Source organism: Salvelinus sp. IW2-2015, linkage group LG26, assembly GCF_002910315.2.
Source record: "Salvelinus sp. IW2-2015 linkage group LG26, ASM291031v2, whole genome shotgun sequence".
NCBI classification, from domain to species: Eukaryota; Metazoa; Chordata; class Actinopteri; order Salmoniformes; family Salmonidae; genus Salvelinus; species Salvelinus sp. IW2-2015.
The window spans coordinates 42,141,909-42,166,125 of NC_036866.1; the positions used below are offsets into that span (position 1 = coordinate 42,141,909).

At 43.7% G+C, this 24,217-nt stretch overlaps 2 protein-coding genes across 2 annotated transcripts in view; one reads left to right on the forward strand and one right to left on the reverse strand.

The window, feature by feature from the left end:
• The window catches only part of LOC111952424 (receptor-type tyrosine-protein phosphatase beta), a 46,368-nt gene that overhangs the window by 10,051 nt on the left and 12,100 nt on the right, over window positions 1-24,217 (forward strand). The window contains exons 5-18 of the mRNA XM_070435032.1: window positions 53-1,205; window positions 2,231-2,507; window positions 4,313-4,387; window positions 4,809-5,069; window positions 6,298-6,561; window positions 6,739-7,014; window positions 9,031-9,291; window positions 9,487-9,753; window positions 21,655-21,918; window positions 22,035-22,298; window positions 22,580-22,704; window positions 22,931-23,069; window positions 23,347-23,619; window positions 23,974-24,115. Of these exons, the coding sequence (XP_070291133.1) occupies window positions 53-1,205; window positions 2,231-2,507; window positions 4,313-4,387; window positions 4,809-5,069; window positions 6,298-6,561; window positions 6,739-7,014; window positions 9,031-9,291; window positions 9,487-9,753; window positions 21,655-21,918; window positions 22,035-22,298; window positions 22,580-22,704; window positions 22,931-23,069; window positions 23,347-23,619; window positions 23,974-24,115 (4,041 nt within the window). The remainder of the gene's footprint in view (window positions 1-52; window positions 1,206-2,230; window positions 2,508-4,312; window positions 4,388-4,808; window positions 5,070-6,297; window positions 6,562-6,738; window positions 7,015-9,030; window positions 9,292-9,486; window positions 9,754-21,654; window positions 21,919-22,034; window positions 22,299-22,579; window positions 22,705-22,930; window positions 23,070-23,346; window positions 23,620-23,973; window positions 24,116-24,217) is intronic.
• On the reverse strand, window positions 11,806-18,015 carry LOC139023081 (golgin subfamily A member 6-like protein 22). The gene is made up of 6 exons (XM_070435368.1): window positions 17,968-18,015; window positions 17,494-17,781; window positions 13,224-14,258; window positions 12,877-13,176; window positions 12,130-12,575; window positions 11,806-11,812 (listed from the first exon to the last, which is right to left on the reverse strand). The coding sequence occupies exons 1-6, from the start codon at window positions 18,013-18,015 to the stop codon at window positions 11,806-11,808; spliced, it is 2,124 nt and encodes a 707-aa protein (XP_070291469.1).

Here is a 24,217-nt window from a genome sequence, read left to right on the forward strand (position 1 = left end):
ACAACCACATCTCGAACTACCACAACCACACCAACAACAACCACAACTAACACACCCACTTCTACCACAACCACACGCACCACAACCATAGCTCCACTCACAACTACCACCACCAAACCCCCAACTACCAAACCCACAACTACCACACCCACCACAACCATAGCTCCACTCACAACTACTACAACCACACCCACTTCTACCACAACCACACCCATCACAACCATAGCTCCACTCACAACTACCACAACCACACCCCCAACTACCAAAACCACAACTACCACTTCTACCACAACCACAGCTCTACGCACAACTACCACAACCACCAACCCACTTTCTACCACAACCACTCCCACCATAGCTCTACGCACGACTACCACAACCACACCCATAACTACCCCACCCACTTCTACCACAACCACACCCATAGCTCCACTCACACCACAACTACCAGACCCACTTCTACCACAACCACACCCCCGACTACCAAAACCACACCCACTTTCTACCACAACCACTCCCACCATAGCTCTACGCACAACTACCACAACCACACCCATAACTACCACACCCACTTCTACCACAACCACACCATAGCTCACTCACACCCACAACTACCAGACCCACTTCTACCACAACCACAGCCCCGACTACCAAAAACCACACCCACAACTACCACACCCACTTCTGCCACAACCACTCCCACCACAGCTCCACTCACAACTACCACACCCAAACGTACCACACCCCCAACTACCACACCCCCAACTACCAAAACCAAAACCACAACTACCACTTCTACCACAACCACTCCCACCATAGCTCTACGCACAACTACCAAAACCACAACTACCACACCCCCAACTACCACAACCACACCCACTACAACCACGCCCACTACAACCACAACTACTAAAACCACAACTACCACACCCACTTCTACCACAACCACTACTACCACAACCATAGCTCCAATCACAACTACCACAACCACACTCCCAACCACAACCACACCTACTAAAACCATAGCTCCACTCACAACTACCACAACCACACCCCAAACCATACCCCCAACCACACCCCCAACTACCACAACCCCAACCACACCCACAACTACCACTTCTACCACAACCACAACCACACCCACAACAGCTACAGCTCCAACAACTACTACAGTACCGACCACAGAGTTGACCACCACCCCACAGGTGAGTGATGATGACAGTCACTTGAAATGAACGTTTAAATTGATTTAGCATTTGTGAAATTCCATAAAGAATGTTCAAGATCATATTTGCATACAGATTTGGACGGAGGACATTAAAAGGCTGTGAAGCTTTGAACAAACCTGAAAGAAGGGCTATGGTAATGGATAACAGTAATATAGAACATAGGCATATTCAAAAAGTATTTCAAGAGAGAACATTCTACAAACACAAAAGTAGGCTATGAAATACACCCATGCATTGCCAACTTTTAGCCTGCTGTATCCTATGGATGTTAGTTTAGGTGGACCTTATTAAGGTCTTCAGAAAGAGAAAGTCCAAGGCAAGCAGGAAGAAAAGAAGGGTGTGGTGGGGCAAGAGGAGGGGAAACTGCTCAAGGTGCTGTTGTCCAGACTCAAGTGAAAGTTAGGGCTGTGAGAAATACAGTAGGCTATTTGATTAGAACTTAGGCTATGTATGAATTTATAGACAGTTTATAGACAGAGGGCTGAAGTGGATGCTTTGATATGGAATACATTTCCTGAGCACTCTGTCTACCTGACGCCAGTGATGGTGCAACCTGAGCATTGAGGAATGGTGTTAGGGAAAGTATTTAGCCTAGATATTTATTTAACTAGGCAAGTCAACCGAGAGTCAGCCTAGAGATTGAAAGGTACGAGATGGTAGCATGGGAAGAGACTGCGTCGTCGAAAGAGATGCCACGCGTTGTTAGGCGCGTACCACTACTGTAACGCCTCCAACATGCCATTGTGAAATTCTGAATATAAATATACATTGTTATTTTATAGACCGATTATGACAACCAATGTTGGAATATATTTTACATTTATTATATATTGACCTAACATATCTAAATCAGCGTCCGCAATGTTTAGATGTTAAACTGTTATTTTGATACTTTGTTTATGGTGGAGTTGTGTCAAGGTGAGTCATGGTTAAAGTACATTTAAAATGGTTAATTCGTTTCCACCTGTAGCATACCTGTTGCCTCTTTTTGTTCCTTTCAGGTCGAGACCACTGAAGCAGTAAAGTGTTCATTTAACCTGACTGAAATCAGCGCCAATGCGGATTCTATTGCACTGAAATTAATAACAACAGGAGACGCGTGTAACTTCACCGTGTTTTATGAGACCAGTCGGTCCGATATAACGGATTGTTATCAAGATGGGGAGTACACTAACGTGTATATCTGCGATATAAGGGATTTGGAACCAGGAACATTACACCAATTCGAAGTTATATCGAAGAATGATGGAGAGAGGGGCAACGTATCAGTGCGAACAGGTAAGCGTTTCAAACCAAAATGCGTTTCTATTCTAATCTATTTTATCCTAATCAATAATATTATATTCCAAAAGTATATTAGACTGTTAAATTGACTTTAATTCATTTCAAACGTGCTACCGATATCTGAAAAATATATATTTTTTTTTCCAGTATCAGACAATATATGTTTTTCTGTTTATTTATTATATGTACATTTTGAACCATGGCATTCGAATGATTATATTTCGTAAAAAAGATCACAACCCCTTCAGAAGATAAGGTGAATGACTCCTCTGATGGCAAAAACCTGTTATCATTGAATAGATCTAACACATATGATATCACATTATGACAGAAAGAGTTATATAATTTATTGAATATATCTTTAAATCTCTGAGGGCTCAGGGAGGTTCTCTCTCGGTTGGTGTTTTATTCCACAAAGGATAAAAGCACAAAAGTTGATACTTAATCATGTTAAAACATTTAGGAGTTTTGCATATGTATCATTTTTCAATTTTGCAGTAATATTTGATGTATAGGGAAATGGCTTGAAATATTATATTTTTATTCAGGATATCATATCCTTTTTTATTATTTGATTTATGGTTACAGTATTGATTATTTTTTCTGCACAGCATCGCACTGATTGTGAATAGATTCTGTGCACCACTTTGAAGAACATAGAGAATAGATAACTATTGTGCCGACACCTCCTGAAGTCCAGTAGGTACACTTTATCCACTGTACCTTAGTACAATCCTTTGCACATTGTCAAGGCCACAACCTTAGAATGTCCTGTCAAGAACCCCTCTGGTCAGTGGTCTCAAAGCTCTAGATTAGAACCCTGTAAGTTCTGGAACACAGCTCCAAATCATCAACAGTTGTTGAGGCAGAGGTCAGTAACAACGCAGAGCATCGTGTTTGTTTCCAGACATATCTCCCTCTCCCCAGAGCCACATCCCGTCAAGCATTGTTTCTCTGTACTAACGGATACAGGAGGCCTCCATGTTTTCTTTTCATGGCACAGATAGATTACACTGAGAGTACACTTCACATCTTTGCATTGAAAGTGTGCCCACGTTTTTTTCTTTGGTCCTTGTGAGTGGACCGCAACGTTTCCATTTTTGACAGTAGCTTACGAAGGATGAAATCCTCAAGAATAACAGTTCAGGAATTGCCAAATCACTTGGACTTGACATTATCCAATATATTTTGAACACGGTAGAAATCACAGATACAATGTAGTTCATGTGTAATACAGTAGTGGTCTTGCCAGTTTGGTTTTAGGATTGGACGGACAATGTCCTTAGGGTTCTGCTGATTGGCCAATGTGATTCCTGGGGTTGCTATGAAGGGTCCACAGAGAGGAAGCCATTATGAAGAAAGGGTCAAAGTTCAACGCTGAGCTACGGGAGGCACTGGCCTCTCGCCCCGTCCTGCTCCTCTCTCTCTTTGTTTTTGTCGTTTCCTGTAACGTCTCGCTCTAAGACGCATGCAGGTTTCCCAGTGAATCCAACACGACATTCTTTAAAGAACCAAAACAATATTATCTCTCCCCTCCATCACAGGCAGCCACCACTGGCCTTCAGCTGAAGTACAAAGGCAGGATGCAGAGACTCTTCATGTACTTTTTTCCCAGTTATGTAATATCATAGATGTTTAATTGAGGTGTAGATAATATTGCCAAGGTGCTGCCCCTTGGTTACTGGTTTATGGGATATCTTTGTTTTCTATAGCAAAATTGCCAACCCATTATCTCCATCTTTCTCTCTCTCCTTCCTCGCTGTCCTCTCTTTTCTCTCTTTTATTTCACTCTCTCTCAGACCCAGTGGGTCCATCCAGGTTGGACGTACTACCAGACCAGGTCCAGGCAACCCAGTATAAGAGTCCTATTCAGGGTAAGGGTGGCTCCCATGGCCTGCACATATCCTGGCCTCGCTCTCGTGGGCAGGTCGACTGGTATGAGGTCACACTACAGGACACCAAAACAGGGACGAGCCGCAGTACCCGCATCATGGGAACTCAGTCTCGCTTCACCGCCCTCACCCCTGGCCTTTAGCCTGGTGGCAATAGCTGGGAATAAAACAGCCCTGCCAGTGCTGGCCACTGCAGCCACAGGTGTGGGATCATCTTGCTGCTCTAGTATGGTTTGACTGGTCCTCTGATCACACATGATTTGCCTGGTCTTCCACAACTACTGTGCTGTACACCATCTATTTATGATATTGTAGATAGCATAGAAATCCCTGATCTACCCCTGATCTACCTTGTCTTGTTAGACATCACTACTCACTGACTACTCTGTCTTGGTTTACCCAGGTCCCTCAGCCGTCAGCGGCCTCCAGCTCTCACCCTCCTCCAGCAGCCTGGGTGTTTCCTGGCAGCCCGGTCCAGGCAGGAGAGAGGGTTTCAGGGTGCTACTGAGGGAGCAGCAGGGCGCCCTAGTCAGGAACGTCACCCTTAAGAGTAGTGCCACCTCCCACACCCTTGACGACCTGTTGCCTGGGACCCTGTACACGGTCACCGTGGTGACTGAGGCTGAAGGCCTCCAGAACGCCATCTCCAAACAAGCAGTCACAGGTAAGGCAAGCAATAAACACCTACGAACCATGGCATGGTAACTCGGTTTGGGTGGTGACAGTCCTCATTGGTGTAGCAGTGGTGACTCTTTGTTTACCTGTTAAAATAGCAAGACTGTCATGCAAAACTCAATGTCAAGTCTTTAACCCTAGCCCTATTCAATGTGTCTGATAAAAAAAGTTGTTTGTTGAAGGTTATTTTTGCATCGTCTCTTATTTTTCAAGTTGTCTCCCATCCAATCACTTAGTTCCATTGTTTGCCAACAGAGCGATCTAAGATTTCAATGTCTCGGTGGCTTCAATACAGGTGCAAGATATGGTGAAATGTCTCTCACATATTTATCTAACTTAGTTTGCAGGGCTTTGTTTTCCTTTCCAACACTGCACCCTACCACCATCACGACCATGCTTTCTCTCTGTCGTTGTTTCCAGGATATTTTAGGCTTCTCGATCCCACCCTTCCCTTCCTCTTTCTGCAGCTGGCTGGCCCATCAAGGCCTCCCAGAGCGCTCCCTTCCCCTCCCAACCCCCATAGACATCAATAGAAAAATAGGAAATTACTGAAATATTTTATTATTTCATAGTTCTGTGTATTGCTTAGTTTTTATTTGATTAAATTCATCATCTCATCTCTGCTCAGACAGTAGCAGCCAGCCAGCCAGACAATGTTATCTCTGTGCTCCCTATACTCTACTGTCTTTAGTCATCCTATTTAGCTAGGCTAGCCTGCCTAAGCATGCTGCAGTGCTGTCTGACAAAATAATTTGATTAGTTCTTAAAAGGTTATGGATAAGGCATACTTTCACGAACTGTCTCTATCCCGCTCGCTCATCATTGTGTGTACATTTCTCTCTCATGCATTCTATGCGATCTGTGTGTGTCTAATCTAAAGTAGCAAGCGTAAAAGTGTATCCATCTCTGTCCGAGCCGGAAAGAATAGGCACAATGGATGATGGTCATTGGAGTTAATTACCTAATTTCTGCGTTGAACTAGGTTGGATATTTTTTTTAAATTAAACTACAAATCCCTTCAGCCCGGTGTTTTATTTATGATGATCCATTTCTGGTTTGTTCAGGAATGGCGTCTCCTCTTTTACCTAATTTGCTTCCTCTCTGTCTCAAGGACACTGATGATCCTTTCTTATCTTTAGTTATTGTGTTGTTTTTCTTGATCTAAATCCTTCTCCCCACATGTTTAAATCAATACTGATATTTTCTCCTTCTCACAGTTCCGGTGGCGGTAACAGACCTCTTCTTGGAGAACGACGGCAGTCTGGACACCCTGAGGGCCTCCTGGGTCAATGCTAGGGGCGGCGTGGATGCATACCTGGTCTCCCTGGCAACCCTAGGCTCAGCCAACCAGGACAGGAAGCTTCCCCCCAACGCCACTGAGGTGGTCTTCAGCGGCCTGACCCCTGGACGGCCCTATCAGGTGACTGTGAGGTCAAAGGTCGGAGAGCAGACAACTGAGGCAGTGGCCACAGGCAGAACAGGTGAGTCATTCTGGAGTGTCAATCAACTAGCCTTTTCACATGATTGAGCACAGTTAAGCCAAGTTGAGCAGAGCCGAGCTGTACTGCCTGGTCACGGATCCACCATAGTTGCTGGAACCGTGCTGGAAAGGACAATGTGAATCTCTCACTTTCTCTCTCTCTCTCACCATCCCCCAGTGCCAGACAAGGTGTCTCAGCTGTCCATGGTGGGCGTCATTGATGGCAGCACTCTGAAGAGTACATGGTCGCCCCCTAGAGGGGACTGGGAGAACTACCGTGTCCTGCTACTGAACGGCACGGTGGCTCTAGTCAATGAGACAGTGAGCAGGCTGGTTAGACAGTACTCCTTCTCTGTAGCTTCCTTGGGGCTGGTGCCTGGCAGGCTCTACACAGCTCAGGTCATGGTGGAGAGCGGTCTGTTTGGCAACACCGCTCAATGTCAGGGGAGGCTAGGTACGTTACATTAAACATTTTTACTACACTGTATTTCAAATCAAATCTTATTGATCATATGTGCCGAAAACAACACATGTAGACTTCACGGTGAAATGCTTACTGACCAGCCCATTAAGAAAGAAAGAAAAATATTAGCTACATAAAAAATGAATAGTAACACAATAAAAGTAATAACGAGGTGCCAGTAACAAGTCAATGTGCAGGGGTATTGGGTGGTACTCACTACCCTTTGTAGCGCCTTGTGGTTGGATACTGAGCAGTTGCCATACCAAGCAGTGATGCAGCCAGTCAATATTCTCTCAGTGGTGGAGCTGTAGAACTTTGTGAGGATCTGAGGGCCCATCTCAAATCTTTTCAGCCTCCTGAGGGGGAAGAGGCATTATTGTGTCCTCTTCACGACTGTGTTGGTGTGTTTGGACCATGCTAGGTCCTTAGTGATGTGAACACTGAGGAACTTGAATCTGTCGACCCTCGTGGCAGATGTGTTGTTGCCTACCCTCACCACCTCGGGGCGGCCTATCAGGAAGTCCAGGATCCAGTTGCAGAGGGAGGTGTTCAGTCCCAGGGTCCTTAGCTTAGTGATGAGCTTGGAGGGCACTATGGTGTTGAACTCTGAGCTGTAGTCAATGAACAGTATTCTCACGTACGTGTTCCTTTTGTCCAGGTGGGAAAGGGCAGTGGTGCTCTCACGCATGGTTCAGTGTCGCTTCCCTCGAAGCGAGCATGTAAGGCATTGTCACTGGGAAGCTCTTGGACCGGTTTCCCTTTGAGAGGGATAACTTTGTATGTTCTGTTTGTGGAGTAAAGGATCTACAGTTTTTTCCCCCCTCTAGTTGCACATTGACATACTGGTAGAAATGAGGTAAAACAGATTTCACTTTTCCTGCATTAAAATTACCAGCCACTAAGAGCGCCGCCTCTGGATGAGCATTTTCTTGTTTGTTTATGGCCCTATACAGCTCGTTGAATGCAGTCTTAGTGCCAGCATCGGTTTGTGGTGACAAATAGACAGCTACGAAAAATACAGATGAAAACTCTCTTGGGAACTAGTATAGTCTACAGCTTATCATGAGGTATTCTAACTCAGGCGAGCAGAACCTGAAGACTTCTTTAACATTAGAGATTGCAGACCAGCTGTTGTTGACAAAGAGACACACACACCGCCCCCCGGATCTTACCGGACTCTGCCGTTCTGTCCTGCCGATGCATAGAAAAAACAGATAGATGTATGTTATCCATGTCCTTGTTCAGTCATGACCACGAGAAGCATAGATAACAGTTCTTTGATAGGATAGTCTTGAACGGAGCTCATCCAGTTTATTCTCCAGTGATTGCACATTCGCCAATAGAACAGAGGGTAAAGGCAATTTATTCACTCGCTGCCGTAGTCTCATCAAGGTACCCGCGCGCCGGCCTCTATAGCGTCGTTTTCTCATTCTACGAGTGTCGGGGATTTGGGCCTGGTCCAGGATAATCAATATGTCTTTCGCCTTCCCAGGACATCTAGTGGAAGGCCTTCCCAGAAGAGTGGAGGCTGTTATAGCAGCAAAGGGTGAACCAACTCCATATTAATGCTCATGATGTTGGAATGAGATGTTCGACGAGCAGGTGTCCACATACTTTTGGTCATGTAGTGACGCTGTTCTAATGTCCAGAAGCTCTTTTCGGACATAGGAAACGATGGCGGAAAGTTAAGATTAGCGCCAAAAAAAATACACAATTGGTCAGGAGCCCGTAAACCGTCCACTTTCCAAAGCAGCGCCAATCTTGCCGGGTCCCCTGCTGGGTGTTTACCAAATGTTGTTATGGGTTGTATGTTGTCAAGAGCATTTAAGATGTCTATTTAAATTGCCATGGCTGCTGAAGTTTTCATTTTTGTTTTGATTACCCCTCCTCCTTTGCCCTCTCTCTCTTTACTCATTCACATAATCTTCCCCCACTCTCCCCCACCCCTCTGCCTCTTCCCCCCCTCCTCTCTCTTTACTCAATTACTCCTTCTCCCCTCTCTCTCAGCCCCTCGGCCTGTCCAGCAGCTGATGGTCCGTCACGGTGATGAGACGTCTCTGAGCGTGCTGTGGTCTCGCCCCGCGGGGGTGTGGGACGGGTACACCGTGCTCTTGAGACAGGGGGACACTGTTGTGTCACAGAGGACACTGTCCCGTGACGCCAGGGAGTGCACATTCAACGTCCTCATGCCCGGACGCCAGTACGCCATCGCCGTCACGACCAACAGTGGGGGCCTAAACAGCTCGGCTTCAGTGATTGGACGAACCAGTGAGTCACGGTTCCAAAGGGAGATGGATTTCACCTTTCTTTTTGTTTGTTCTAGACTCAAACAAATTTATATTTTTGTTCAGTGTAGTTGATGATCAATGCTCTATGGTCTCAACTATGGTCTACATTTCTCTCTATGGTCTCTGTTAATGTCTCACATCTTTGAAGTTCCTCTCTCTGTGTGTCTCCTCTCAGCCCCGGCGCAGGTGACCAGTCTGCGTGTGACCAACGGTGGCAGCACAGACAGCCTCCAAACCCAGTGGGAGCGGGCGGCCGGCGAGCTGGACTCGTACCGTGTGCTGCTCATCCACGACAGCAGTGTGATCAAGAACGAGAGCACCCCGGCCCACACCACGGCCTACAGCTTCCTGGCGCTGAAGCCTGGAGCCCTCTACAGGGTGGTGGTCACCACTGTCAGGGCCGGACAAGCCTCCAGGCAGAGCGTGGCAGAGGGAAGCACAGGTAGACAACACTATGATGACTGATAGATGTAGCCTACTTTAAATATATAATGTTAAAATAGATCAATTAGAAGATAATGTTTAGCTAGCACACATGAATATGAATTCCGTTAAAAGCGTTCACAGTTTTAACTGTCTTTGTGTGACAAACACCCGTACCAGTTTATGCAAAATAATGCCCGAGAATGTCTTCTATTCTATTTGGGATTGACAGGATATTATTCAGAACATTCTTAGCTCTTATCTGATGCGACAGGAATTTTCCTGGAATTTCCAGGATATCCGACTATGCAACAAAAATGTCAAGGTTTTCCTTTAAAAGACTTCCCTTCATGAAGGGAAAAGGACTGGGGTCTACAGTATTTTGTATTGTTGAATCCCAGCTACCTTAATCTGAGAACGTTTTCATTATGAGATGGAGGGGGAAACAGCCCCACTGGCCGCCCCACCACCGTTGTTATCGTTTTTGTTGAAGAGCGTCGCGCAGCATGGTAAAATATGCAGTACATATTGTGCTCTTCTATTGCGCGTCCGAGGGGAAAAACAGAGTTTTTGCAGTGCCTTCTTTGTTGTAATTTCACAAACAGACGTGTCTGTTTCACCATTAAGGATTCCAGCTTTAAATGAAAATAATATACAATGGAATATGAGGCCTGTATAAATTCTGACAACTTTGTTCCATCACAAAACCTGAGCGCAACTTGTCCGGTGAAGTTCACAAAGAATATTGCATGTAACAAACAGTTACATGACCTACAGCATGGACAAGCAAGTGAATGTTTCCGACATTTTCGGACTACTAAACAACTATGGATTTATTTACCACAAGTCGCAAAGACAACAGAAACTCCCTCCACTATTCCAGCACCATTTCAACATCATTAAATCACCTATGCTTAGTCTAATACAGTGACAACTAAAGGATACCAAAACTATTTAGTCCAATCAAAGTAAGTTAAAAAAGGATGTGGCTGTTCATGATTCTGATTTGTGTGTGCGTGCAAAAAAACATTTTGACTCACCCTACTTGTAGAGAAACACCAATGCGATCCACCTCTTTCATGTTGACGAAACGGTCTATGACTGTCATACAGTACACACTTTTATTTTTTGTTGTCCTAGGCTACCTGGCAAAAATACCTGCTCGCTAGCCTAACTTCCTTTTATGGGCAACGTTTGCTAGTTAACATTAGCCTTCTACATCTAGCTACATATTTCACTTCCATCCTCTCAGTCCAGGGGCACAATGTATGAATGTATGGTTGGATCAGAATTGCCATTATAATCATTGGCCAGTATGGCAAATTAAGTAAAACCACAAGTATAAATCCCTGTCTCCATCCAAGGCTAATTTTAAGAAAGGGGAAATTGTATCTAGCTAGCTAGCCACCGGATGACAACAACGCAATGAGATGCAACAATTCAGGTTGTTTCTGTCATCTCTTGATGCGATGTGCCAAATCCACACTGGCTTCCCTTGACACTTTTGTTTGGTGCGCCAGGATCATAAACAGTTGAACTCACTCAGTTTAGCTCAACGCTAACTGGCTATTATTTTATTTATTTTTTATCAAGGTAGGCTAAAAGCTCACTGGTTTCCCTTGCATTCAATGCTAAGGGCGGCAACAACGTCATACTCTTTATGACCAGACAGCATCAGATAAATGGCCTACACATACAGAGGCAGAGCGGCGCTGTTTTGCTCGCCCGGATGCTTTCTCCGGTGAGATACGTTCAGCCTCTTGCGATTTGAAATACAATTATGAAAACACAGAGAGAAGAGATGAAATATTTTTTTTATTTTTTTCATTGTTACATTTTTTTTTTAAATGGCTTTCCTTGTTAGCAATGAATACACACAACTGCTGCTAGAATATCTATCTTCTAGATCTTGTATCCCTCGTAGATCTCTTTTAGTGGATCTTACTTGTAGACCTTGAAACTTATTTCAGCTTGACCATATTCCTTTAATTTCTTCTCTCCTATCCTGATACTCTTGCGTGTCATCTCTAATGTGTTAATGTTTTCTTCCAAAATATCTGGGTAATTCAGTTCAAATCCTGTAACACAAACACAGCAGTTCACCTGAGTTACATGTGAGTAATTTAGCAGATGCTCTAATACAGAGTGACGTACAGTAGTGAGTGCATAAATGTTCATACTGGTCCCCCGTGGGAATCAAACCCACAACCCTGGCGTTGCAAGCGCCATGCGCTACCTACTGAGTCGCACAGGATCAGTTCTAGGACACAATCTAAGCCAATCTAATGCTATGAGCCTGGTTAGTGAGGCTATAACATATCTATCAAACCTAAGAGATATTCAACAGATCAGGTTCGTGGTGAAATGACTCCATGAAGTCTGATTCAACACTCACCAATCAGCTTCAGACTCATCAGTACTCTCTGTATCTGCCCACTCCTCGGAGTCTGAATCCACTGATGATGTCTGTTGTCTCGCCCTCCTCATTGCCTCACTTGCTCCTATTCTCTTCTCTGTCCGTTTCATTTGCTCTCGCTTCTCTCTGTCTTTCTTCTCTTGCTCCTTTTTCATTTTCTCTTGCTTCTCTTTTTCTTTCCTCTCCTGCTTATTTTTTATCTTCTCTTCTTTTTCCTTCAGTTTTAGTTTAAGCTCTCTATTTTTCTCCTCCTGCTTTTGTACCTTTTTCTCAACATTTGCTTCCTTTTTCTCAGCTTCAGCTAACTTTTTCTCCGCTTTTTCGTTATCCTTCTCCTCTTTTTTCAGGCGCTTCTTCTCGTCTTGTTCTCTTTTTTTCTCAGCTTCAGCTAACCTTTTCTCTGCTTTTTCGTTTATCCTCTTCCTCTTTTTTCAGGCGCTTCTTCTCGTCTTGTCTCTTCTTTTTTCTCAGCTTCAGCTAACCTTTTCTCTGCTTTTTCGTTATCCTTCTCCTCTTTTTTCAGGCGCTTCTTTTTCATCTTGTTCTCTTTCTTCTCAACTTCAGCTAACCTTTTCTCTGCTTTTTCGTTACCTCTTCTCCTCTTTTTTCAGGCGCTTCTTCTCATCTTGTTCTCTTTTTTTCTCAGCTTCAGCCAACCTTTTTCCCCCCTTTTCTTCTTCCTTCTTCTCCATCTTTAGGTTATTTATCCTCTCCTGTTCTTTCTTTTCTCTTCCTCAAGTCCAGGTTTCTCCACCTTTTCTTTTTCCTTCTCTCCTTCTCCCGATTTCTTGCCATCCTTTTTTCTTTCTTTTTCTCTGCTTCCAATCTCAGTTTCTCCTCTTTTTCTTTTTCCTTTTTCTCCTTCTTCTGGTTCTTTATTCTCTCCTTTTCTTCCTCAAACCTAAGATTCTCTTCCAGTTCTTGTGCCTTCATCTCATTCGCAAGGATCTTCAGTCTCTCTTTTTCTTTCTGTTTCTCTTCTTCCCATTTAAACTTCTCCTCCTTGTCTTTTTCTTTCATCTCCTTCTCCAGGTTCTTAATCCTCTCTTTCTCTTTCTTTTTTTTTCTCCAACCTGAGTTTCTCCTCCTTTGTCTTTTTCCTTCATCTCCTTCTCCAGGTTCTTAATCCTCTCTTTCTCTTTCTTTTTTTCCTCCTCCAACCTGAGTTTCTCCTCCTTGTCTTTTTCTTTCATCTCCTTCTCCAGGTTCTTAATCCTCTCTTTCTCTTTCTTTTTTTCCTCCTCCAACCTGAGTTTCTCCTCCTTGTCTTTTTCCTTCCTCAACTTCTCCAGGGTCTTCATCCTCTCTTTTCCTTTCTTTAGCTCTTCGTCAAATGTCTCTACCAATCTTAAGTCCCTCTCAGCCTTTTCTTTTTTAATTTCATCGAGACATTTCTGGCTCTCTTTCATCTGTTCTATCAGCTTGTTCTCCTCCTGGTCTACCCTCTTTTCCTGATCCCCATTACACTGTTCCTTCTCCGGCAATTGCTCCTCACCGTTATCTGCTTCCTCTTTCTGACCTACATTCTGCTTCAACATCCATTTTCTCTCCATCTCTTTCCCCACCGCTTCAAGTATCTCAATCCGATCCAACGCCCTCTCATTTTCTATTGCCTTCATCATCTCTATCATGTCCTGCTCCGTCTTCTGTATTATATTTGCTGGAGACTTCCTCTGCAACTTCTTCCATTTTCTCTCCATCTCTTTTTCCACCACCACAAGTATCTCCGCCCGATCCTTCTCCCTCTCCTCTTCTATTGTCTTCATCATCTCCTCAATCTCCTTCTCCTGTCTCAAAACTGGGTCTGAGGATGCGTCTGTGTATAGCCCCTCGATAATAGCAGGTGGCAATGGCAGAGGGCGTTTGGGAGGAGAGAGATCAGGAAACCAATGTGTTATAGGCATGGGAGGATCAACCAGTGGGGGTAGGACAGGAGAGCGTCCATGGAGTCTCTGTCCAGCTGGGAGGACACCTGAGCTGCCTGTCAGAGACACAGTCTGGTAGTACTGATGCCGTCCTGACGTAGGCTGGCCAGCGGGGGGCACTGGAATGGGGAATTCCCAAGAAGGTTTCATGGAGGTTGAGGAGTCACCCACACCATTCATGTTCTGTCGCATAAGAAACAGAGCAATATTAGGTAGTTATAGCATGTGCATCTTTGTTAACTTCTTATGGCTGCAGTCCCGTTAACGGGATCAATATGACAACAGCCAGTCGAAGTGCAGGGCGCCAAATTCAAAAAACAGAAATCTCATAATTAAAAATTCCTCAGACGTTCATGTGTCTTACAGTGGGGCAAAAAAGTATTTAGTCAGCCACCAATTGTGCAAGTTCTTCCCACTTAAAAAGATGAGAGAGGCCTGTAATTTTCATCATAGGTACACTTCAACTATGACAGACAAAATGAAGAGAAAAAATCCAGAAAATCACATTGTAGAATTTTTAATGAATTTATTTGCAAATTATGTGGAAAATAAGATTTGGTCAATAACAAAATTTATCTCAATACTTTGTTATATACCCTTTGTGTGGCTTCACAAGGTTTTACACAGTTGCTGGTTTTGGCCCATTCCTCCATGCAGATCTCCTCTAGAGCAGTGATGTTTTGGGCTGTTGCTGGGCAACACGGACTTTCAACTCCCTCCAAAGATTTTCTATGTGGTGAACTGGACTGGCTAGGCCACTCCAGACCCTGAGACTCTCTACGAAGCCACTCCTTCGTTGCCCGGGCGGTGTGTTTGGATCATTGTCATGCTGAAAGACCCAGCCACGTTTCATCTTCAATGCCCTTGCTGATGGAAGGAGGTTTTCACTCAAAATCTACGATACATGGCCCATTCATTTTTCCTTTACACGATCAGTCGTCCTGGTCCCTTTGCAGAAAAACAGCCCCAAAGCATGATGTTTCCACCCCCATGCTTCACAGTAGGTATGGTGTTCTTTGGATGCAACTCAGCATGCTTTGTCCTCCAAACACGACGAGTTGAGTTTTAGCAAAAAGTATATTTGGTTTCATCTGACATATGACATTCTCCCAATCTTCTTCTGGATCATCCAAATGCTCTAGTTCAGACGGGCCTGGACATGTACTGGCTTAAGCAGGGGGACACGTCTGGCACTGCAGGATTTGAGTCCCTGGCGGCGTAGTGTGTTACTGATGGTAGGCTTGTTACTTTGGTCCCAGCTCTCTGCAGTCATTCACTAGGTCCCCCCGTGTGGTTCTGGGATTTTTGCTCACCGTTCTTGTGATCATTTTGACCCCACGGTGAGATCTTGCGTGGAGCCCTAGATCGAGGGAGATTATCAGTGGTCTTGATGTCTTCCATTTCCTAATAATTGCTCCCACAGTTGATTTCTTCAAACCAAGCTGCTTACATATTGCAGATTCAGTCTTCCCGCCTGGTGCAGGTCTACAATTTTGTTTCTGGTGTCCTTTGACAGCTCTTTGGTCTTGGCCATAGTGAGTTTGGAGTGTGACTGTTTGAGGTTGTGGACAGGTGTCTTTATACTGATAACAAGTTCAAACAGGTGCCATTAATACAGGTAATGAGTGGAGGACAGAGGAGCCATTTAAAGAAGAATGTACAGGTCTGTGAGAGCCAGAAATCTTGCTTGTTTGTAGGTGACCAAATACTTATTTTCCACCATAATTTGCAAATAAATTCATTAAAAATCCTACAATGTGATTTTCTGGATTTTTTTTTCTCATTTTGTCTGTCATAGTTGAAGTGTACCTATGATGAAAATACACGGCCTCTCTCATCTTTTTAAGTGGGAGAACTTGCACAATTGGTGGCTGACTAAATACTTTTTTCCCCACTGTATATCATTTTAAAGGTAATCTTGTTGTTAATCCCACCAAAGTGTCCGATTTCAAATAGGCTTTTCAGCGAAAGCACTACAAACGATTATGTTAGGTCACCACAAAACCACAATAATCACAGCCATTTTTTCCAGCTAAAGATAGCTTCACAAAAACCAGAATAGAGATCAAATTAACCACTAATCTTCGAGATGACACTCATAGGACTCATGTTACACAATACATGCATTTTTGTTTGATTAAATTCATATTTATATAAAACAATCTGAGTTTACATTGAGCGTTAGATTTCACTAGTTGAAAAACATCAAGTGACTTTGCATAGCCACATCGTTTCAACAGAAATACTCATCATAAAATTAGATGATAATACAAGTTATACACATGGAATTATAATATACCTCTCCTTAATGCAACCGTTGTGTCAGATTTCAAAAAAACTTTACGAAAAAGAAACCCCGCTATAATCTGACGGCGCTCAAAAGTAAAACACCACAGCCGCAAAGATGGCGTCAACATAAACAAGAAATACATGATAAATATTCCCTTACCTTTGATGATCTACATCAGAAAGCACACCAGGAATCCCAGGTCCACAATAAATGTTTGTTTTGTTCGAAAAAATCTGTTATTTATGTCCAAATACCTTTCTTTGTTAGCTCGTCTGGGTATACATACCAAACGCTAATTCTGGTCAGCGTTATATCGACAAAAACTTCAAAAAGTGATATTACCGGTCGAAGAAAAATTTCAAACTAAGTACAGAATCAATCATTAGGATGTTTTTAACATATAGCTTCAATAAAGTTCCAACCGGAGTATTCTTTCTTGTCTTCGTGAGCAATGGAACGCAAGTGACTACCATGAGAATAAGCATGATCAGAAAATGGCTGCTTGATGGACACCTGACTGATTCTGCTATCATTCACTCCCACAACACCATAGAAGTCTCATTATAATTTATATTTATGGTTGACATCTAGTGGAACCCCTAGGCAGTGCACAACGTTCATATCTCAAGGGGATTCATTGGGACTTGTGAATACATACAAGCTCAGATTTCTGACTTCCTGTTTTGATTTCAACTCAGGATTTTGCCTGCCAATATGAGTTCTGTTAATCTCACAGACATAATTCAAACAGTTTTAGAAACTTTAGAGTGTTTTCTATCCAATTACTAATAATAATATGCAATATAGCAAACTATGACTGAGGAGCAGGCCGTTTGATATTGGCCCCTTTTCATCCAAGCTACTCAATACTGCCCCTTCAGCCATAAGAAGTTAAATGGCATAAAATGTATTGAATACTTGTTCAAGCTACACTACATACATTCAACCGATTAAACATGACAGGATATATACTGCATCTATAATATCATGGAATTAAGAAAAATATCTGCAGGACTTTTCTTCCGGCTCCATTGAACTTTCTCAATGTCAAACTTGATTTAGACCCGCATACCAGGCCACTAGGTGCTCAAACTGGGTGCTCTTATGTCTGAAATCATGTCATCTCACCTCCCCAAGCAGCTCTCCCAGTCTCCTCATCTCTGCCCAGAGTGTCTTGGTCTCCACGTCTACCTTTTCCTCCAGCCTTCTGACGACCACACAGAGTTCCTGGTTGTCCTTAGCCTGCTTCCATTTGCTGTACTGCAGCAGCTCCTCTTGCTTCTGCTGTTTCTTCTGGCTCTTTTTCAGCTGAGCCATCATGGCTTCCTGGTTACTCTTCAGTGCTTTGATGGCATCCCCAATCAGAGTCACCTTCTCTCTGAGAAGACCCACTTTCTGAGACTTGGTGGGCTGCCTCTGAACAAGATGAATGTATGAAAGGAGATGACCATGTTCAAAAATATAAGACAAAAACGATGTTTTAGCACCAAATATTTGAACATAAAATGACATAGCAATGACGAAGTTTGAACATATAAAATTGAGAAATAGCAATTCATTGAACATCAAATAAATGACATGAAAAAGGAAGCTCGTACTTACAGTAAGGAGTTGTACTCTCTTTGGACCAGGCAAACAGAAACAGTCCATGATGACTGTCTTGTATGTGGACAACTTGATGGAACAAAACAAAGCAATCAATGCAATATAGCCTAAATCATTCGGGATATTTTCTTGGCTTAGACTTTACAATTATTAGACATATTAAATTGGTATATATCTACATAGATAGAACATACTTATTCGAGAGATGAAATGGCGAATAATTCACACATTTCACAGTTCATTTTGGATCATCCGTATGCTTCAAGTCCTTTCTTTATGAGTAGCCTTGTCTGTTTGCCCTCCAACACAAAGGTTAGAACATACGACGAGAATTGGAATGCAATTATGACATCATTTTATTATGATGCAGGATACTGGGTTTTGAAAACGATAGTCAATGAAAACTCATCCCCTTAGAATTATGATGAACATTCTAATTCTATGTGCATACCTCATTATGACATCACAGCAATAGGCTACATCCTGCCATAATCAATAAAATGGCACCCAATTTAGACCAATATTATGTGACTTTCACATACAATACTATTATATTGGCCAGATTATGCCCTCCTGTACTGTCGGTCCACATAGATGTAGGCTAGGCCTGAACAATGATATAGGCCTACACCTCACAATAATGTAATAATACTTTTTCTTTCCGCTTGTATTTTGTATTTATATTGATGTGTGTATTTTCTGTAATGTACAGTGCATTCGGAAAGTATTCAGAACCCTGGACTTTTCCCCCATTTTGTTACAATACAGCCTTGTTTTAAAATTGATTAAATCGGTTTCCCCCTAATCAATCTACACACAATATCCCATAATGACAAAGCAAAAACTGTTTTTTAGAAATGTTTGCAAATGTATATAAAAACTTAAATATCACTATTCAGACCCTTTACTCAGTACTTTTTTTTGAAGCACCTTTGGCAGCGATTACAGCCATGAGTCTTCTTGGGTATGACGCTACAAGCTTGGAACAACTGTATTTGGGGAGTTTCTCCCATTCTTCTCTGCAGATCATCTCAAGCTATGTCAGGTTGGATGGGGAGCGTCACTGCACAGCTATTTTCAGGTCTCTCCAGAGATGTTCGATCGAGTTCAAATCCGGGCTCTGGCTGGGCCACTCAAGGACATTCAGAGACTTGTCCCGAAGCCACTCCTACGTTGTCTTGGCTGTGTGCTTAGGGTTGTTGTTCAGGTTGGAAGGTGAACCTTCGCCCCAGTCTGGGGTCCTGAGCGCTCTGGAGCAGGTTTTCATCAAGGATCTCTTTGTACTTTGCTCCGTTCATCTTTCCCTCGATCCTAACGAGTCTCCCAGTCCCTGCCACTGAAAAACATCCCCACAGCATGATGCTGCCCCCACCATGCTTCACCGTAGGGATGGTGCCAGGTTTCCTCCAGACGTGATGCTTGGCATTCAGGCCAAAGAGTTGAATCTTGGTTTCATCAGACCAGAGAATCTTGTTTCTCATGGTCTGAGAGTCTTTAGGTGCCTTTTGGCAAACTCCAAGCGGGCTGTCATGTGCCTTTTACTGAGGAGTGGCTTCAGTCTGGCCATTCTACCATAAAGGCCTGATTGGTGGAGTGCTGCGGAGATGTTTGTCCTTCTGGAAGGTTCTCTCATCTTCACAGAGGAACTCTGGAGCTCTGTCAGAGTGATCATCGGGTTCTTGGTCACCTCGCCATTCTCCCCCGATTGCTCAGTTTGGCCGGGCGGCCAACTCTAGGAAGAGTCTTGGTTCCAAACTTCTTCCATTTATAAATTATGGAGGCCACTGTTCTTGGGGACCTTCAATGCTGCAGAAATGTTTTGGTGCCCTTCCCCAGGTCTGTGCCTCGACACAATCCTGTCTCGACCTCATGGCCTGGTTTTTGCTCTGACATGTACTGCCTACTGTGGGACCTTATATAGACAGGTGTCCAATCAAGTGGATTTAGGTGGACTCTAATCAAGTTGTAGAAACATCTCAAGAATGATCAATGGAAACAGGAGACACCTTAGCTCAATTTCGATTCTCATAGCAAAGTGTCTGAATACTTATTTAAATAAGGTATTTCTGTTATTATGGGGTATTGTGTGTAGATTGACGAGGCAAAAATATATTTTATCTATTTTAGAACAAGGTTTGTAACGTAACAAAATGTGTAAAAAGTCAAGGGGTCTGAATACTTTCTGAATGCACTGTATGTAATTCAGGGCTCATCCGTAAAAGAGACCTGGGTCTCAGGATGACTCCCTGATAAAATAAAGGTTAAATATTAAAATGTAAAAAAAATTGTATCTGTAGCCTATTAGTGCAGTCACATTCCATTCATGACACTCACTCTCTTTCTTCACCATTTATTTATCGAATAACTTTCGTATGAATGGCTCATAAATGGCTCAAGCTTGTTGGGGTCAACTATGCATTGACTGTTTTATCTCAATCTCGTCATTCAAAGACTCAATCATGGACACTCTTACTGACAGTTGTGGCTGCTTTGCCTGATGTATTGTTGTCTCTACCTTCTTGCCCTTTGTGCTGTTGTCTGTGCCCAATAATGTTTGTACCATGTTTTGTGCTACTACCATGTATCAGGTATGAAGGTAAAACCCAGATGCAGACAACGACGAAATAACAATGGTTTAATAGTCCAACAGGGACAGGCAATAGACAGGTCAAGGCAGGCAGGGGTCAGTAAACCAGAGGTGGGGCAACGGTACCGGACGGCAGGCAGGCTCAGAGTCAAGGTAGGCAGAGGTCAATAACCCAGAGGTGGGGCAAAGGTACAGGTCGGCAGGTAGGCTCAGGGTCAGGGTAGGCAGAGATCAATAACCCAGAGGTGGGGCAAAGGTACAGGTCGGCAGGCAGGCTCAGGGGCAGGCAGAGTAGTCAGGCAGGCGGGTTCAGAGACAGGACAGGTAAGGTTCAAAACCAGGAGGGTGGGAAAAAGAGAGACTGGGGAAAAGCAGGAGCTGAGACACAAACACGCTGGTTGACTTGACAAACAAGACAAACTGGCAACAGACAAATAGAGATCCCAGGTATAAATACACAGGGGATAATGGGGAAGATGGGCGACACCTGGAGGGGGGTGGAGACAATCACAAAGACAGGTGAAACAGATCAGGGTGTGACACCATGTTGTGTTGCTACCATGTTGTTGTCATGTTGTGTTGCTACCATGCTGTGTTGTCATGTGTTGCTGCCTTGCTATGTTGTTGTCTGGTGTCTCTTTTTATGTAGTGTTGTCTCTCTTGTTGTGATGTGTGTTTTGTCCTATATTTATATATTTAACATTTTTAATCCCAGACCCCGTCCCCGCAGGATGCCTTTTGCCTTTTGGTAGGCCGTCATTGTAAATAAGAATTTGTCCTTAACTGACTTGCCTAGTTAAATAAAGGTTTATTTAAAAAAAAATTGAACGCACAACCAAGTTACTGTTTTGTTGTTGCTTGTAAGAGATGTTATTACATATCCCACATTATTATTGAGAAAAAAATTACAAAAATTCAAATAAAAATGTGTTGTTTTTAAGTCCTTACAATACAAATAAGTTATAAAACAAGTTTTTATTTTTATTTGTTTAAATATATATTTTGATTCATATTGTCTTCACAGCTGCAAATATGAACAGACAGTGATTCACAGAATGACTGAATCAGTCTCTCTCTCTCCCCATCCCCCCTTCCAGTCCCTGCTGCTGTAGGTGAGGTGACAGTCAGTAACAACGGTCGTATGGACTTCCTCAGTGTGTCGTGGCGACCAGCCCAAGGCAACGTGGATAGTTACCTGGTCACCCTGAAGGACCGCGAGAGGACCGTCCACACCCTGGTCGTGTCCAAGTCCAGCCCTGAGTGTGTGTTCAAGTCCCTGGTGTCTGGACGGCTCTATAACATCTCTATCGTCTCCCGCAGTGGAGTCTACGAAAACCACACCATCGTGCAGGAACGCACACGTAGGTCTACCATGTCTACCTGTTTGTCTGTCTGAAATACGTGTTGTCTGCTTGCTTTGCTGTTCTATTCAATTCATGTGTTCTTCAATTCTATTCTATTCTTTTCCTCTCCCCAGAGCCCTCTAGTGTCCAAAACCCCACAGCGATCCACTCGGCCAGGGATGACTACCTGAAGGTGTACTGGCGCCATGCGGCCGGGGACTTTGACTACTACCAGGTGGTCATCAAGCACAACAACATCTTCCACCAGAACAAGACGGTTACGAAGAGCCAGAACGAGTGTGTGTTCAACGGCCTGGTGCCCGGGAGACTCTACACGGTCATCGTCAGCACCTGGAGCGGGAAGTATGAGACCAGCGTGTCCACAGACGGAAGGACCTGTGAGTGATACGAATAGTACTATGTCATATCTCTCTTTTTTATTTTGAATATATAATATGTGCGTAGCATAGTGGTGTTTGTAATAATAATTAAGCTAGTTACATTCATAACTGTCTAATTTTGGTGAAACAGTTTCCTTGAGCATGCTTATTTTAAACCTGTCTCTCGCCACCCTCTGTCCCTTTGTATGTGCTGTACATTGAGTTTGTATGCTGCAAAATGTATTGCCTCTGAGAACATTACAGTTGATCTATTTTCATCTCGAATCTGTCTGTGACAGTCCCTGCGGCGGTGAGATCACTAGCTCTGGCTGGGCGGGGCACGGAGGACCTTCGTGTCACCTGGTTGGCTGCTCTGGGGGATGTGGATCACTACGAGGTGCAGCTCCTCTTCAACGACATGAAGGTTAGTCCTCCTGGTCCAGTCTACAGAAGTACCTGGTTAGTCTGTCTTCATGTTTAGAGGACTTTTATGACCTTCATCTTGTTCTTGTATTTTCTCCCTGCTTTATTTCTATTTATCTTACTGGTTTTATTATGTAAAGTGACTTTGGGTGTTTCTAAAAAAGTATAGTCATTTAATATAGCAAAATGTATTAATAATTAATGTATTATGTATTATTATTATGAAGGTGTTCCCACCCATCACCCTTGGCAGCAGTGCGGGGGCGTGTGTCCTGTCCTCCCTCACCCCGGGACGCCTGTATAAGATCCACGTTTCCACCTTCAGCGGACCCAACCAGAGGGCCCAGTTCATAGAGGGCAGGACAGGTAAACCAAACCAACACAACCGCTGGGTTAAATAAACAAGGTTACATTTGTTTTCTTTCAAAATACTTGTGTTTAATTTGTTAGCACGTTTGGGACTACTCCATTGGTTGAATTGAGTTAGCAAAACGGGACACAGCAAAATGTCACAGAATCGAACAAATCAACCACAAGCAAAAGATAAACTGACAACAGTGTTCATTTCCGTTCCATTTCCACCCCCTTTCTCCCTCTCCTGGTTCTTCTGTCTCCTTCTTTTCCTTTCTCCCCCTGCTTGCAGTTCCCAGCAAGGTCAAGAACATCCACGTGAGCAACAATGGGCAGAGCAACAGCCTGAAGATCAGCTGGACCCCGGGGCAGGGTGACGTGGACAGCTACTCTGTGTCGTTGTCATTGGACGGGCCAGAGGGACGCATGCTGGAGACGCGACCCGTACCCAAACACCCAAATCAGCTGGGGTTCAACTCCCTGCAGCCTGGGCAGCTGTACAGTGTGACTGTAAGGTCTATCAGTGGTATACTGTTGAACAACAACACGGCCAGCGGACGCACCGGTGAGGAGGCTACATAAGGACTCATAACACATTCTTTACTCGTACACTGCATTCATAAGCAGTGCATTAGCATTTCATACTATATATTTGGGTGTTTTGGTGGTGGACTGGGAAGGAATAGTGATCTCTCTCACTGGTTCTTGGCTATCTACAATTTGAAATCAGTCCATTTGACTGAACTGATTGGTTGTGGGCTTTTTTTTAACCTACCCCCTAATCGACTGTTGATTGGTAAATAGTGATGCCTATGTGCAATTTGTATCCCTTAGGAAATAGGTCATCTGACCTCAATGGGACTACCTGGTTAAATAAAGGTCAAATCAATCAAATCAAAACTGTCCCCTCTCTCCTCAGTCCCCTCTGCAGTGACGGGCCTGCAGGCTGACAACAGACACACCACCTGCAGTATTCAGGTGAGCTGGCAGGAGGCCCGGGGAGTGGCGGACGGCTACAGCCTGCAGCTGCTGGACGACAGGGGACACCTGGTCACCAACAGGTATTATTGTTTGTGTATTCTATTGGCATTCTTGTATTTATTGTATGAACCACTGCAATTGTATTGAATTGAATGGAATGGAGTAGAATTGAATTGAATTAA

Excerpts from the sequence above, each read along its gene's own strand:
- LOC139023081 (XM_070435368.1), bottom strand. The coding sequence starts at position 18,015 with ATGGACTGTTTCTGTTTGCCTGGTCCAAAGAGAGTACAACTCCTTACT. Across the intron at positions 14,259-17,493 it reads TGGGAGAGCTGCTTGGGGAG|AACATGAATGGTGTGGGTGA; the intron begins GTGAGATGACAT and ends CTTATGCGACAG. Across the intron at positions 13,177-13,223 it reads ACAAAGGAGGAGAAACTCAG|AAGGAGATGAAAGAAAAAGA; the intron begins GTTGGAGAAAAA and ends AAGAACCTGGAG.